Source organism: Temnothorax americanus, unplaced genomic scaffold (assembly GCF_048541705.1).
Source record: "Temnothorax americanus isolate GAGA-0224 unplaced genomic scaffold, ASM4854170v1 Scaffold12, whole genome shotgun sequence".
Lineage (NCBI taxonomy): Eukaryota > Metazoa > Arthropoda > Insecta > Hymenoptera > Formicidae > Temnothorax > Temnothorax americanus.
The window spans coordinates 4,006,649-4,022,133 of NW_027509253.1; the positions used below are offsets into that span (position 1 = coordinate 4,006,649).

The 15,485-nt window shown below is 38.5% G+C and overlaps 3 protein-coding genes across 8 annotated transcripts; 2 read left to right on the top strand and 1 right to left on the bottom strand.

The window, feature by feature from the left end:
- Positions 1-589: 589 nt before the first annotated feature.
- On the top strand, positions 590-5,425 carry LOC143893250 (vacuole membrane protein 1). Of its 6 annotated transcripts, XM_077398427.1 has the most exons (6): positions 783-1,205; positions 1,987-2,012; positions 2,759-3,103; positions 3,497-4,006; positions 4,108-4,377; positions 4,467-5,425. In XM_077398427.1, exons 3-6 carry the CDS (start codon positions 2,780-2,782, stop codon positions 4,596-4,598), a joined length of 1,236 nt encoding a protein of 411 aa, XP_077254553.1. In that variant the 5' UTR covers positions 783-1,205; positions 1,987-2,012; positions 2,759-2,779; the 3' UTR covers positions 4,599-5,425. The 6 variants fall into 6 exon arrangements, with proteins under 6 accessions (XP_077254550.1, XP_077254553.1, XP_077254551.1 ...); XM_077398424.1 differs by lacking the exons at positions 783-1,205; positions 1,987-2,012 and adding an exon at positions 590-728; XM_077398425.1 differs by lacking the exon at positions 1,987-2,012 and having other exon boundaries at positions 785-1,205.
- Positions 5,426-6,365: 940 nt separating this feature from the next.
- LOC143893416 (ribosome biogenesis protein BOP1 homolog) lies at positions 6,366-12,058 on the top strand. Its single transcript, XM_077398758.1, has 9 exons — positions 6,366-6,528; positions 6,816-8,848; positions 8,994-9,764; positions 9,860-10,535; positions 10,689-10,898; positions 10,976-11,253; positions 11,329-11,428; positions 11,502-11,697; positions 11,776-12,058. The coding sequence occupies exons 2-9, from the start codon at positions 8,747-8,749 to the stop codon at positions 11,927-11,929; spliced, it is 2,487 nt and encodes an 828-aa protein (XP_077254884.1). The 5' UTR covers positions 6,366-6,528; positions 6,816-8,746; the 3' UTR covers positions 11,930-12,058.
- LOC143893417 (tRNA (adenine(37)-N6)-methyltransferase) lies at positions 12,049-15,479 on the bottom strand. The gene is made up of 3 exons (XM_077398759.1): positions 14,607-15,479; positions 14,029-14,352; positions 12,049-13,804 (listed from the first exon to the last, which is right to left on the bottom strand). Exons 1-3 carry the CDS (start codon positions 14,711-14,713, stop codon positions 12,412-12,414), a joined length of 1,824 nt encoding a protein of 607 aa, XP_077254885.1. The 5' UTR covers positions 14,714-15,479; the 3' UTR covers positions 12,049-12,411.
- Between the last annotated feature and the right edge of the window lie 6 nt (positions 15,480-15,485).

The following is a 15,485-nucleotide window of genomic DNA, read 5'->3' on the forward strand; positions in this document are numbered from 1 at the left end:
GAAATTGACCAATCACAGTTCATTATTCTTCGACCGCAAAGAGAATAATGGATTGTGATTGGTCAATTTCTTACGACTCCGACTTATGACATCCATTGTAGACCGAGCCTAATCACAATCGAATTTGAGGAGAATAATCGACTGTAATTGGTCAATTCTTACGACTCACGACTTTACGACTCGCATTGTAGACCTAGCATAAGAAATTGACCAATCACATTCGAAGTTGAGGAGAATAATCAATCTGTGATTGGTCAATTTCTTACGACTCACGACTTACGACCTTATTGTTTGTTTTAATCATAATCGAAAAGCCTGGTTGCGTTCCAAAATTCACTCTAGTTAACTAAAATGCTATAGTGTACGTGACGTAAACTATAGATTTTAGTTACCCAGAGTGAATTTTGGAACGCAACCCTGGTGTCCACGATGCAAGAACTGTGTCCAAGTTTCGGTTTAAGCCAATCAACTTGCAGCTCTTACGGAAAAGCCGCAGTTTCATTGGCTTAAACCGAAACTTGGACCAAGTTCTTGCATCGTGGACACCGGGCATTAGAACTAGAAAAAGATAAAAAGTGTGTTAAATCGAGACCAAAGTTAACCTTCATTGAGAGAAATGGACATAAAAGTCTGTAACTGGATGACTGGGAGGAATTCGTCTCTTTAATCATTCTTTAATGAAGAATAAAAAAGAAAATTAAATGAAAGAGGAGAGAAAAAAGGGGAAGGTAACGGAAAAAAAAATAATCCAGAAAGGAACAAATTATTTTATATTAAAGATGGAGAAATAAGGGAGAAACTTCGAGTCGCTCGCTCACCCTTCAACGCGCTCTTGTGACAATTTAAACGTCGCTACACGTATCTGACATAATTTATCATACGTTACGTGGAACGTGTGTGCTCCAGGAGATAATATGTAATATACATACATACGCACACACGCATGTATATATATATGTACATAGGTATACGCGAGCGGTCACGTCATAAGTGAATTGACAGTAATTAAACCGCGATAGACCGTGGATAAGCGGTGCGAAGGTTGGAAAGCCCCGTAAGACCTTCCGTATTAAAATTGCTCATTGCTTTCACTTCCCGCGATGATATAGGGGGGAAGAAAAAAAAAAGAAGGAAATCGCCGTACCCCGTGATCCCCGCCTGGTGGATGTGCACGTATCGAAATTAAAGATCTCGGAGCCGAGAAGGTAAATCCCATTTTTACACGTTGCGATCCATTGTTTCGCGTGCGGTCGCTCGCGCTCGGAGAGCTCGTGTGAAGGATCCGACCGATTATGTAAACGAGAACTTTCGAACGCGTTTTAATTGTCGAGTGGTTTTCGATGTGTTCTCACATGAAACCGTCGTTCGTTCCTTCCCGATCGCAATATGTTACAACCGATTCCGTGCCCTCATCGGGATGTCACGTTGAATTTAACGAGTTTTTTTTTTTTTTTTTTCCCCGCACAAGTATAATTTTATAGTCGGTGCAATTATCGCGTCAATCAGAGAGCTAATTTAACATGTAAGATGAGCGAGATGAGAGCAATATGGTTACGTGCTCTTTTTTTTTCTATTGCGGTATAATTGCAAGCACGATGCGCGACATTGATTTATTAAAATGTATGGCGAGGCCACGAACGATTGGCAAATTTGTTTTCTTTTGTTACAAAATTGATTGATGTTGCTCCTCGCACTATTTGTATTGTACGTTCTACTACGTTATGCTTGCGCATCAGAAGAATGTAAACGGAATGGAGTTCGAGTCTTCCTCGTATCAGTTCTTTATCTTCTTGTAATTTGAAATGAGCTCCACTTAGTTTGTCACGCATCGGATTTACAATAAGAGCACGTAACCTTGTAGAAAGGGGACTTATATCATATATGTTTAGGAGTTATTTGCATTTCTATAGCTTTAGACTCTAGTTTCTATTCTGAATATTAATGAGAGCTGAGAGATACATTCATATAAATTTTTATCTCTTGCAGAGTAAGTATTAACTAAGGAATATGTAGTAAGTATTTGAATAACGTTACACACTTGTTTGTCACGTAGAATGTAAAGTTAGCGACCGCATGTGATGTCGTAGAACGCAAGACTTTACCATTTATGAATCTCTCTCTGCTTTTAATTGTCGAACAAAATTCTTCGGGTGATCGTCAACGAATATGTTTGTCGGCAATGACGATGGGTCGTCTTGTCGAAAAAGGAACGGTAAATTCTAGCAAGTAATCTCTGACCTTATATGTTCACATTGGATAGTATCACGCTTTGACCTTTGCCCGATAGTAGCTCATCCGCCATGTAACGTGTTTTTTTTTTATCGATAACGTCAATTCTCTTTTTTAATACTTTCAATTGCGTGCAATCGTTTGTCGTACGATCATTCCGTTCTGTGTTTACTACAGTAACATTATAAGTCTATTCATATAATGGAGAGGACTGGTGAACTTGAAGGATACAATTCTATATATACAATTATAAACATTGAAACTGATGCTAACCTCATTGAAGTAAATTGTTACGGAATATTGGTTTTTCTATCGCAATGAGAGAGAGAAGGACTTAACTTTCTGTTATGTTATTTCATTTGTGCGATGATACGTACAAATTTGTTACCTAATATTTGTTTATGTTGGAAGAAACAATTTGTGGGACCATAATTTTCAATAATTTTATACAAAAATAAGATTAACGAAAGGTAAACAAATTGACATTAAATATAAGTTGTTGTAAATACGTTACGTTCTTTGTTTATAGATTAACCATTTGGAGAATACCATGTTGGGCAATTCTACTGCCGTTCAACGTCCAAAAGATCAAGCTTCCACTAATGGAGCTCAAAGAAGCGTTAGAAGAAAGAAATCCGCTCCAGCGATGGAGCGCAATTCAAGCCATCCACCCAACGCGTCAAATTTGGATTCGGATCATTTGACGCTCTGGCAGCATCCAATTACAACGTTACGTTATTTCTTTAGCGAAGTGTTCATAAATGTGCTTAGTTTAGCGAAGAAAACGTTGCTCTACAAACGGACTGTGTGCGCTATGATTTCGATTATAATATTATTTCTTCTGTCAGGCAGAATCTCTGGTCCCCAACAAGAGGTACGTTGGACCACTTACAACTCTGACATGTGTTTTAGAATTATTATTTTTGTATGTACTCTTTTTCTATTTGATTAGGCGACTTTTCCTTTAAAAACGTTGATATTTAGAGCTTTGAGTTACAAGTGAAAAATTTTTTTTTTTTAAATTAAGCTTTAAGGAAGGAAATAGATGATATGTACAATCATATTTCTCGATTAGTTTCAAACAGAATTCACCTTGATGTTATTTAAATTTGTAGCTCAGTTACAAAGCATATGACAATGATTTTTGTTAAAGAAAAATTGGTAGTGTGCACTTGCATGTGCACGATAGCTATATTTTACATTCAATTAATTTTGCATTATCTATTTGATAGCTTCGTATAAAGTGATTTATTCGTTTTATTTTCAGATTTTTAAATTGTGGGAAGCCAAAATTATATGGTGGTTATATTGGGTAGGATTAGGTGTATTATCAAGTGTAGGCCTTGGAACAGGTTTGCATACCTTTGTATTATACTTGGGGCCACACATAGCGGCCGTTACTATGGCAGCGTATGAATGTGGTGCTCTGAACTTTCCCGAACCACCGTACCCCGACCAAATAATATGCCCGACGAAGATCGATCCAATGTGGACGGTAGGCATATTGAATATTATGAAAAAAGTGCGCGTAGAGGCCATGCTGTGGGGAGCTGGTACCGCGCTTGGCGAATTACCGCCGTATTTTATGGCCCGAGCGGCAAGAATAAGTGGAAAACATAATAAGAATGATAATTTCGATCAAGAGGATCTGAAAGAGTTGGAAGCCTTGGAGGCGTTGGAAAATGGGGAAAACGTATCGTTTGTAATGCGTATAAAATTAAGTATGAAGCGATTCGTCGAGAAAGCCGGATTCTGGGGTATATTGGCTTGCGCATCGGTACGTATATAAGTAAACTTCGTAATACGTAGGAAATTCTGTTTGCAGCTATTTGATGATCTATAATTTTTTTATGGACGTATTGCGATGAAATTTTACAGATTCCAAATCCATTGTTCGACCTGGCTGGTTTGACATGTGGACATTATCTCATTCCATTCTGGACGTTCTTCGGTGCAACTCTTGTAGGAAAGGCTGTTGTTAAAATGCACATACAGCAATTAGCAGTGATCATAGCGTTCAATGAAGAACTTTTAGATAAATTTATTAGCTTGTTGGCAATCGTACCGTTTGTTGGTACAAAATTCCAAGAGCCATTAAAGAAATATTTCGTTGCACAGAAGCAGAAGCTGCACGATAAATCCTCTATGGTAAGTTGTCGGTTTCACGAGATACGAATGCGCTGAGGTACACACTGAGATCTACCTCCGAAATAAATAATATATTTTTTTTTCTGCAGGATGGAGCAACTACAATATCATGGCTGTTCGACAAATTTGTAACGTTGATGGTTTGTTATTTCCTAGTGACAATTGTTCACGCATTAGCGCGAAATCATCATCGAAGACGAACTAAGCCGTCGGTCGATTGAAACTTATAAAAGACGTAGGATAGTTAGAAATATGAAATTAGTTCCACTGCAACGTATTTATACGGATGAATATAATTTATTTTCAATGAGACAAAGAAAAAAAGATGCAAGGAACGTGTTAAAGTTTCACATAATTTCAGTGTTACGATAGAAACGTTTTGTACACGACGGTGCAACATTAAGTAACTTTGTCCTCTTTTCCTTTTTCTGGACGTACGTTCATACGTTGTTGCAATACTTTGTAAAAGTCTGTTGCAAGGATATCCTGTTATATAGATGTCAACATGTGCGTGTGCGTGTGCGCGCGCGCGCGTGATGAGTGTATGTGCGTGCGTGTGTGTGTATGTACATAGGTACTCACATCTTTTATAAGCAAGATTTATTGTACAGTGCATGAAACAAATATCTAACGATAATCCGCAATTTTTCTGCACAATCAATCGATATTCAAGCTTCTGCGTATTGCATCGATAGCAAGGATTGAATTAAGGCATTTGCGAGTGATGAAAAAAAAATAAAAATGCTGTAATCAATAAAACTAGTATCTAGCCAAATTTCTATAAGTTTTGTATACGCAATTTTAAGCACACACAGGAGTGTGATGGTCTGAAATTATCAATCCATTAATCTTTCGTATTAATGAAAAATATGTAATAAACGACTGGAACGCGAAACGAATCGATTATTATGAATAAAAAAAAACGTTAAATAATACGATTAAGATATAAATGTAAGTATGCTGTTACAAAATATTATAAAACAAAGTTTTTTTTACAACGTGTATATAAGTCTCAAATATTATAATAAAAAAAATATTACGTAGAAAATTTGACTTGTTTCTTTTTTAACTCTAAACTTTTTTTTAAATTTTTGTAAATTTAAATTTTGTGCGTTTTCATAATTAAAATTATTTCATGTAAAGTAGCCTTTAGTGTACGCACGCCAGTGTAGAATAATTCAATGATCGAATTCCCTATAGTAGCGCAGCCAATCAAATTTGAAAGAAATTTTTTCATATGGGTTGTGTTCCAAAATTCATTGTCAACGCGAAGAAAGGATGAGTATTTGAATTCACAATTAGGTACCTGCTTCTTTAATAAACTTATTTTATTAAACTATTAATTATTTACGGTAGAAAGCTTCATGTTTCAATGACGATATATTGCAAAGAAATGTGAAATTTAACATAAATTTAACATTAATAAAGTTAACAAAATTAATTATTTTTAATTTATTTTTTTCTTAAATTTCAATTTTTTAATTAGATTTCTCATGAGATACTATTGTTGACGTCTTTTTATAGTGGTTTTTCCTGCAGGCATATTCCACTAAAAAATCCATTTGATGCTGCAAATGCTCTGAAGCGTTTTTCTTCTTCTTTCTTCATTAAAAGAAAGGGAAAAAAGAATGTTTCAAAGTATTTGTATATCGCAGCCTTTTTGACGAATAGCTCGTCAAAACATATCTGTTTGTTGTCTTCTTCGGTTTTATTTATTTATTTATTTATTTTTATTCTGAGAGGGGATGGTCGCGTGCCGTGTATGTATGTATGTATGAATGTATGTATGTACGTACGTGTGGCACTCTCAGTTTATACGTATACAGGTATATACATACATACATACTATTACATACACAGTACGCATTTGTGTGCAGCACGGGAGCCGTGGCGTCCCCTGCCGATCCCCTCCACATAGTCTACATTAAGTCCACGGCGGGACCGTCAGCAATCTGGCAGCGCTGCTTTATGCTCAATTGTTTCGTGTCCGACCCTCCGTCGAACGTTGATTTAAGTGTTGATAGTTGATACTTGATACTTGATACTGTAGTTGATTTGCGACAGGACAGTTTCCAATTGTGTTCTTGGTTCTTGGTGAGAAGAATTTTCGTGTCGTGAAGACTATAACGAAAGAGTATAATTTGTATTCAGGTATTTCCGTTTTCAATCTGTTTAGTTATGGCCAGTCTACAATGAGTCGTTAGTCGTTAGTCAGATGTCGGAAGAGAGTCGGAAAAAGTCGTAAACGTGTCGTAAGGCGATCGGAAGTCTGTAATCGGCAATCATAAGCGATTGGCCAAATGCCATCTCTTACGATACGCTTATAACTATTTCTTCCGACATCTCTGACTAACGACTAACGACTCATTGTAGACTGGCCATTTAGTTTAATTAATTTGTTTATCGCACACAGTCGCTTCATATCTTCGTTTTTGTAGATTTTTAATATGGAAACGCGTAATCCAATAAAGAAACCGAAGCAAAGTTTTGAAGAAGCTCGCAGGCACGATGACGAACATACCTTTGATTGGCTGCAAAAAGTGCCCTTGGACGATAGTCTCTTCCGCTGTGTCGTATGTAAACAAAATTTTCCTTGCGACTCGATGTTAGATTTAACAAAACACGAGGAATCTGCGCTTCATTTAACAAATATTGAGAAGGAAAGAAAAGCCGATGATTCGAAAGTTGATGACGATGCCATTTCTAAAAGCAAAAGTTTTTGTCCGCGATGGTTAGAGATCGAGCAGTACAAGCCGTGGCTACGCGAGGTACAGCATGATGAAAATTCATTTTCTTGTACGGTCTGTGATAAAATTGTTGCCGGTGGTTTGCCACAAATCGAGCGCCACGCAGAAGACAAAAAGCATAAGAAGAATTTAGAAAAACGTGACACACGAATGAGTGAATCGAGCGGAGACACGCAAACCGAATACGATCGTGTCACGTCTAGTCTATGGGGTGAAATGCGCGAATGGGCCACTACCTACAATATCCCACTCGAATCTGCACAGAATATACTCGGAATGGTTCAGCAAAACCCTGAGGTCTTTAAAAATCTTTCCCATCTTTCCTCTCCACCAAGTTCAGCAAATGCAGATGCAAGTTCGAGCGACGAATAAGTGCGATATCATTTAATGTCATCAAAAATCATTACGTTTTATTTTTTTTTTATTTTTTTTATTTTTTTCCGAGTTATAAGGGTGCGATATACATTATACAGTTTTTTATTTCTTTTCTTTGAGTTTGATCGTTTATGTGCTTTATACAGTTTGATTTTTCTTTCCGAAGCGTTATAAGCGCGTGTATTTAATTTTCGTATTCGTGTCCCCACCACTTCGAGTGACTCGCGTCAGTCGCGTTGTGAACCGGGCCTTATCGGGCATCTCTCTCTTTTTTTGAGTTATAAGAGTGCGATATACATTAGACAGTTTTTTTATTTCTTGTCTTTGAGTTCGATCGTTTATGTGCTCTATACAGTTTGATTTTTCTTTCCGAAGCGTTATAAGCGCGTGTATTTAATTTTCGTATTCGTGTCCCCACCACTTCGAGTGACTCGCGTCAGTCGCGTTGTGAACCGGGCCTTATCGGGCATCTCTCTCTTTTTTTGAGTTATAAGAGTGCGATATACATTAGACAGTTTTTTTTATTTCTTGTCTTTGAGTTCGATCGTTTATGTGCGTTATACAGTTTGATTTTTCTTTCCGAAGCGTTAATTAGCGCGTTTATTTAATTTTTGTATTCGTGTCCCCACCACTTCGAGTGACTCGCGTCAGTCGCGTTGTGAACCGGGCCTTATCGGGCATCTCTCTCTTTTTTTGAGTTATAAGAGTGCGATATACATTAGACAGTTTTTTTATTTCTTGTCTTTGAGTTCGATCGTTTATGTGCTCTATACAGTTTGATTTTTCTTTCCGAAGCGTTATAAGCGCGTGTATTTAATTTTCGTATTCGTGTCCCCACCACTTCGAGTGACTCGCGTCAGTCGCGTTGTGAACCGGGCCTTATCGGGCATCTCTCTCTTTTTTTGAGTTATAAGAGTGCGATATACATTAGACAGTTTTTTTTATTTCTTGTCTTTGAGTTCGATCGTTTATGTGCGTTATACAGTTTGATTTTTCTTTCCGAAGCGTTAATTAGCGCGTTTATTTAATTTTTGTATTCGTGTCCCCACCACTTCGAGTGACTCGCGTCAGTCGCGTTGTGAACCGGGCCTTATCGGGCATCTCTTTCTGCGCACCCTTCCTGTGCCATGGATCTTACCGATCGCACGTGATTTGTACCTAACCTCCTACGGCGTACGAATTTTATTTTTGTTCACACGAGGGAAGCTCCAAAGAAAAGCGAATTTTATATTATAATTGAAGAAAAAATGGGGCAGAAAAAAGTATCGAAAAGGAAATATGTTAATCCGAAGTTAGGAGGAAGTAAAGGCGAAAATGGAAAGGATATACGTCTTCCAGATAACACGGAGGTATTGATTATTTGCTGTTTCTACATATTTCTGTGTATTCTTGTTTGTTGTTTTACATATAACTAAAAAGTAAAAATTTATTTATTACCATAACATATTGTAACACTATATTGAAACGTATTAAATATATGTTGTCTCAACTTAGAACTCGGATGATTTGATAGCGGCTCAAATTAATGTTGACGAAGACGCTACGGATGAAGAGGTAGAAGAGGATGCAGTCATATCTTCGGATGAAGAAGTAGAAAAAGATGCGGTTATATTTGATTCGGATGAAAATAATGACGATTCGGATGAGGATGACGATAATTCAGATGAGGAGGAGTACAATTCAGATGAGGAGGACTATGATTCGGAAGATACCGGGTCGGAAAGCAGTTGTGAAGAGAAAGCGCAAAAAGAGTCGCCGACCAAGTCGAAAGATAACAAATTAAAGAATAAAAGTAAGAGCAAAGAATCTCTGACTGTCAAAGGCAAGACGTCAACGTCGAGAGAAATTACACAAGTAGATAAATTAAAAAACGATAAAAATCGCAGGGGTTTTGATAAGATACACAAAGACGATGCAAATAAACAAGAGACTAAAAATATATCTAACAATGAAAGTGACGAGAATGAGTACGCATATGACAGCTCTGACGAGGAAGATATTCGTAACACGATTGGGAATGTACCGTTGAAGTGGTACGACGAATATGATCATCTCGGATATGATTGGGAAGGCAAGAAAATTCCTAAGCCCGAAAAGGGCGATGAATTGGATAACTTTTTGAAGAGAATGGAGGATCCTGACTTTTGGAGAACTATAAAAGACCCTCAAACCGGTCAGGATGTCGTACTGAGCGAGGCAGATATAGATTTGATTGTAAGAATTCAAAAGCAGAAAGTTCCCGATACTCAGTTCGACGAATACGCGGTAAGTTGGATTTATAACAATTTAGTTTGACGATTATTTAATGTGCTGTATAAGAATAATTGTTTTAACTACTCTTGTGTGTTTGTAAATCGTAGCCATGGGTGGATTGGTTCACTTCTGAAGTAATGAAAACGCCACTTCGTAAATTCCCGGAGCACAAACGTTCTTTCTTACCGTCTAAGAACGAGGCTAGAAAAGTATCCAAGTTGGTGCACGCTCTCAAGATGGGTTGGATCAAATCGACCACAGAAATGCAAAAGGAAAGAGAGAAGAATCAAGGGCCGCAGTTCTACATGCTGTGGCAGTCCGACGATCAGGCAGAGGAAATGCGTAGGATCCATAAGCATATCCCAGCGCCAAAGAGACATTTACCTGGCCACGCGGAAAGCTACAATCCTCCGCCGGAATACCTGTTTGATAATAAAGAACTTAAAGAATGGAACAAATTGAAGGCAACTCCGTGGAAGAGGAAGTTACATTTTATACCGGAGAAATTCGGTTCCCTGCGAGAAGTACCTGCATATCCAAGATATATCAAAGAAAGATTTCAGAGGTGTTTAGATCTGTATCTGTGCTCCAGATCCTTAAAGATGAGATTAACAATAGAGCCTGAGGCCTTGGTTCCACAACTGCCTAGTCCGAAGGACTTGCAGCCATTCCCAACGACAATGTTTATGGTGTACAAAGGACATACAGATATGGTCAGAAGTATTACTGCGGAACCAGAGGGACAGTTTATTGCGTCCGGTGGAGACGATATGTCATTGAAAAGTAAGTTATCCAGAGCATTATATATATATTTGCACATAACATATTAATCATTAATTTATTATATATTACACGATTATAAATTTCACTTTGTACGTAGAATAAGTTGTATCGTTAATTGTATAATTAAATTTGTAAATTGTATTACTTCAATAGTATGGGAAGTGAGTACAGGCAGGTGCTTGAAAACAGTGCCCTGCGGTGGCGTCGTACGAAGTGTTGCCTGGCGTCCGAACCAAGCTATGTCGTTGATAGCCGTTGCAGCTGATAAAAAAGTGCTTTTAATCAATCCTGGAGTTGGAGATAACGTTATTACCAGCAAAACCGATGAACTTCTGGAGATAATACCACAGAGCGAAATAATAGGTGCTTATTAATTGAATTATTGAATTGTTTATGAACTATTAGGAAAATTTTCAATTATTACCGACGTACTTTATTAGTGAGCGACAGGGTGCAAAATGCAGTACAGTGGGAGCAAGCGGAAGGTGAAAACTGGAACAATGGAATTAGGATAATTCTAAATCATTTTAAAATCGTGAAGCAAGTAACGTGGCATGGAAAAGGAGATTATTTCGCTACCGTCATGCCAGATGGTCAGAATAGATCAGTTTTGATAAACCAACTATCGAAGCGAAGATCTCAATTACCTTTTAATAAATCAAAAGGATTAATACAATGCGTGCTGTTTCATCCGATTAGACCATATTTATTTGTTGCGGTAAGTATTAACGATCGAGAGATACACAATGATATAAATATTTCAATTTTATGTGGATTACGTTACCCTTTTCAGACGCAAAGGAACGTGAGAATATACGATCTTGTACAACAGGTAATGGTTAAAAAATTATTATCTAATTCACAATGGATATCAACAATGGACATTCATCCAGGTAAGCTATTACGTTTTATTACGAATTATGTGTTCATATCGTAATCGCTGTATTAATTTTTTTCTTTTTTTAGGGGGCGATAACGTTTTAGTAGGAACATACGATCGCAAAATGCTTTGGTTCGATTTAGATTTCAGTAAAGAACCTTATCAAACATTGCGATTACACGGGACTGGCGTACGCGCTGTAGCATTCCACAAACGTTATCCTCTATTTGCTTCTGGAGCCGATGATAGGGCGCTAATTGTGTCTCACGGAATGGTGTACAAGTAAGATATCTCCCGCGTACTTGTCGCATATCTGATTTTAATACGTATTATGCATGACGGTTGTATATTCTTTTCCAGTGATCTTCTACAAAATCCGTTAATTGTACCACTGAAAAGACTGTGTAATCACGAGTCATATAACGATTTTGGCATTTTGGACGTCATGTTTCATCCTATTGAACCGTGGGTATTTTCCGCTGGCGCAGACTTCACTATACGAATGTACACATAAATAAGTACATACGGATGTTTGGAACATCCATAGGTATTGCCGTTGTAAGAAAAAAAATTGTTCTATTACATTTTGCCCCAATTTGATGTAATATAGGTACATAAAATACATGTTATCTATTTTTTTTTACTTCGTATATAAATTCCTTTTAATATAAATGACATAAATTCGCACATAACAAAATATAGGAACTCGTACACTTGCACTGAAGTTATACTTATATATATATATATATATGAGATGTTTCATTAAGTTACTTTCATTTTATAATAAATGCCCTAATCAGCTGAATAACTGTTACAAAAAAATGTTTAATTTTACAAGAGTAAAACATGTCTACTTAAAAACATAAACGTAAATAAATAACAATTGCGCTATTTTATATACTAAATCGCGATACAGTGATGGAATTTTACTTTTCTCTCCTTTCTCTTTCCTAATATATTTATATTCTTTCTTTTCAAGTCCATTAATATAACATATTAAGATAGGGGAGAGTGTCCCAAGCATTGCCATTCGGGCTCGCCGCAATCGCAGGTGCGACCCGCATGTCGAACTTGGAATACGGTGACGATACCTCGGCTATCGTCGAATCGGCACGTGATGTGCAGGTCGTGTATCAAAAAGGTATAGAATTGATTACCTCCCCATCTCTGTCTTAAGTACACCGACCTAGGATCTTCCCTCAGTACATTTTCTATAGCTTGTTTTTGCTCGTCAACCTTGTCATCTAAAATCTCGTTTAATTGCATCAAGGCGCGTTCGTTGAAGATCACGGACAGCGTTGCTGTGCGAGGTTGCGCGATCCAGTCCGGTACTCTTATCTCGGAAAAGTTACTCTCCGTCGCTGCGTTCATCGACCCAGATGATACAGCTGTCGCAGCGTGAATATCTGGCAAGGTGCGCGATGGCGTCAAAGTTTGGGACTCGAGTCCCTCCTCTCCATCGGGCGCTTCGCGTATTCCCATTCTTACGGGAGAATTATCGACTCTGGCGTGCAACGCGTGACGATTGACTAAATCTATATCGGTGCCACATACCGTGCTTGGTCCATCCGCTCCGTCTAATAGTCTAGAATTACGTAACGTCTGATTTTCGGTGTAATTGATCTCATTGTCGTTGTCACTTTCCGTACGCGTTGAATCTGCGCTACCGGAATTACTTATATCTATTCTGTGTAATCTACTATTTAAATCTCTAATGGAGTCTGTTTGCGATTCAACTATTAACGTTGCATTACGCTCGTTAGAAGAATCCAAGCTTGGTCTCGCGTCGGGTGTTCTATTTCGTATAAAGTATGCTCCTCTGTGTACGTCCACGTCGATGTCATTTTGTAACGAAGTATTAGCACGAGCTTCTGTCGATTGGGAAGATTGTTGTCTGGCAATATCGTAACCATTGAGATTCGGATAAGCTTGAAATTCTTCTACTTGGAGTCTCAAGGCTATTTCCTCGTCTCTGGAAATATCAAGCTCAGTCTGTTCGTCGTTGTTGATGTACGCGTCGTTATTAAAAGAGTCAACCGATTGGCCTTCACTCAAGTCGAAGGTTTCTTCCGCATTGCGAAATGCGTCCGAGGCATTTACGTTGTTCTCTCTTAGCCTATTGCCTAGTTTTTCGATATGTAATGGACTGTCGTACTGTGGTATATATGGCTTTATATCTAGAACGGGAGTTTGATTGACCATGTCAACCCCTTCGAAATAAATCGTATAATTTTCAATTTTTAGTATCTTAACCAGGCTAAGGCCAATGGGGCACGGTCGATGCGGAGAGCGTGTAGAAAATACGCCTGTTCTCATGCCATTTAATCTCGGTGGTGCCACCTTCGCACGAGTGTGTGTCGAGTCGTTTCTATGAAAGTGAAATAAAATCCTATTTGGAAGGGAAAAACAGAACGTTAATTATTTTATCAGGAACATCAAAGTTATTACTTTAAGGGCCGGTTGTTCCGACCTCTTGGTAAACTACCTAACAGTTAAATCATATATACGTCTTCGTTTATCCTTTACATTGGACAAAGATAGACATATGATTTAACTGTCAGTCAGCTTACCAACAGATTGGAACAACCGGCCCTAAAAGAACCAATGCCTCACCACATATGGGAGAAGTCCTGCAAGCCCTGTAAGGCGTGATCCGGATTTGTAAATACAGAATTGTAAAGCGTCAGCTTCCCCGGTACTCTCCCGCATACGCCAGGTTGTCTCGGAGTCGCTCTTTTATTGGGAAACCAAGTCGAAATGACACCGATGGGTTTCAATTTAAGAGCATCTTGATCTTTACTCGTGCCAGGCTTCGCTTCTTCCGAAGATATTAGTTTGGACTGCGGCAGGGTTTCCCCACGTTTTTGTAACTCCAACAGGCGTTTGATATTATCAACATCTTTGTCAAGTATATACTTAAGGCTTTTCACTTGCTGTCTGTAATATTAAATTAAACCATTATCTACAAAGAGTTTTCTTTTGTCAGTAATAAATACAAATGAGGCAGGGAATTGTCGAATTTCAGTTTTACCTCTTTATCAAGTTATCTCGTAACTAGCAAAAGTATTTCATATTAAATGCGAAATGTGCGATTATATGAATACAAATGTGCACATGTATCATTAATAAAAAAAAAAGAAAAAGAGTTGACGTTACACTTGTTACGATAAGGAAAATTTTTATTAAAATACCTCAGATTATTAATCTCTTGTCTAGCTGTATTCAATTGACCGAGCAAATAATCAGCGCTTATGCTAGAATTCTGGCAAGTCAGGTCCATGTTCGTTGTCGCTCGCATTTACACGCTACTCTCGTCCTTTCCGTGATGACAGGTGCTCCGTAATGTAAATGTACCGGACACGGATAACCCCTGCGCGGAGGACCTGTCCGTGAGGGGCCCGAACTCCGTGACACCCAGTGTTGTTCCAGAGACGCCGGAAGTTCCATCGGGACGCAACTTCCGGATACGCGGAGAGGCGGAGCGCAGCACCGTTGCTCCGGTTGTTCGGCATGGACGTAAAGCTGGATGCACAATGCTAGGCGATGGCGATAGCAATATGGGTGCTTTGTGCTTTCCATTCAGTGACCTAGTTTACACCGATCTCTTGATACAACCGTATCAAATGGTATTTTCTGGGTTCCCCGCTGCTCATTGGTTTAGCGGTCTTATACGCTATGCATATGCAGCCTATGCAATTTTGTGTGCGAGGCCCTTTAATTTTAATAAATTAATGTTTAATAAATTATGTTTCCATATATTTAGGTTTATTTTGACGCTATAATCGCTATCGCCTAGCATTGGTCGTCCAGCTTGTTTTTTTTTTTAGAATTCAGTGCAGTGTGGTGCGATCGTGCGATTCATCGAGTGGAAGAGAAAGAGCGCAGAGAGACATGGGAGAATCTTATTGGTTCCATCATATTTTGTCAACGCCAATAGGAAGAAAATCATCAGCCATACGCGACTAGACATCGGTACTTACTTCCGGTATACCGCCGCGCACTGCGCAGGCGGGCCTACCGCAAACACAGCAGGCGGCGAAACGTGGCCGCGTCTCGTTCGGGGTTTGCTT

What these genes read in the sequence shown, in the direction of transcription:
- LOC143893250 (XM_077398422.1), top strand. Translation starts at nt 2,108, where the DNA reads ATGAATCTCTCTCTGCTTTTAATTGTCGAACAAAATTCTTCGGGTGAT. An exon ending in GTCTTGTCGAAAAAGGAACG is followed by an intron (nt 2,213 to 2,758) that starts GTAAATTCTAGC and finishes CTTTGTTTATAG; the next exon opens with ATTAACCATTTGGAGAATAC. An exon ending in GTATATTGGCTTGCGCATCG is followed by an intron (nt 4,007 to 4,107) that starts GTACGTATATAA and finishes GAAATTTTACAG; the next exon opens with ATTCCAAATCCATTGTTCGA.
- LOC143893417 (XM_077398759.1), bottom strand. Translation starts at nt 14,713, where the DNA reads ATGCGAGCGACAACGAACATGGACCTGACTTGCCAGAATTCTAGCATA. An exon ending in CAAGAGATTAATAATCTGAG is followed by an intron (nt 14,353 to 14,606) that starts GTATTTTAATAA and finishes TTAATATTACAG; the next exon opens with ACAGCAAGTGAAAAGCCTTA. An exon ending in CAGGACTTCTCCCATATGTG is followed by an intron (nt 13,805 to 14,028) that starts GTGAGGCATTGG and finishes CCTTCCAAATAG; the next exon opens with GATTTTATTTCACTTTCATA.
- LOC143893416 (XM_077398758.1), top strand. Translation starts at nt 8,747, where the DNA reads ATGGGGCAGAAAAAAGTATCGAAAAGGAAATATGTTAATCCGAAGTTA. An exon ending in ACCACAGAGCGAAATAATAG is followed by an intron (nt 10,899 to 10,975) that starts GTGCTTATTAAT and finishes GTACTTTATTAG; the next exon opens with TGAGCGACAGGGTGCAAAAT. An exon ending in TCTCACGGAATGGTGTACAA is followed by an intron (nt 11,698 to 11,775) that starts GTAAGATATCTC and finishes ATTCTTTTCCAG; the next exon opens with TGATCTTCTACAAAATCCGT.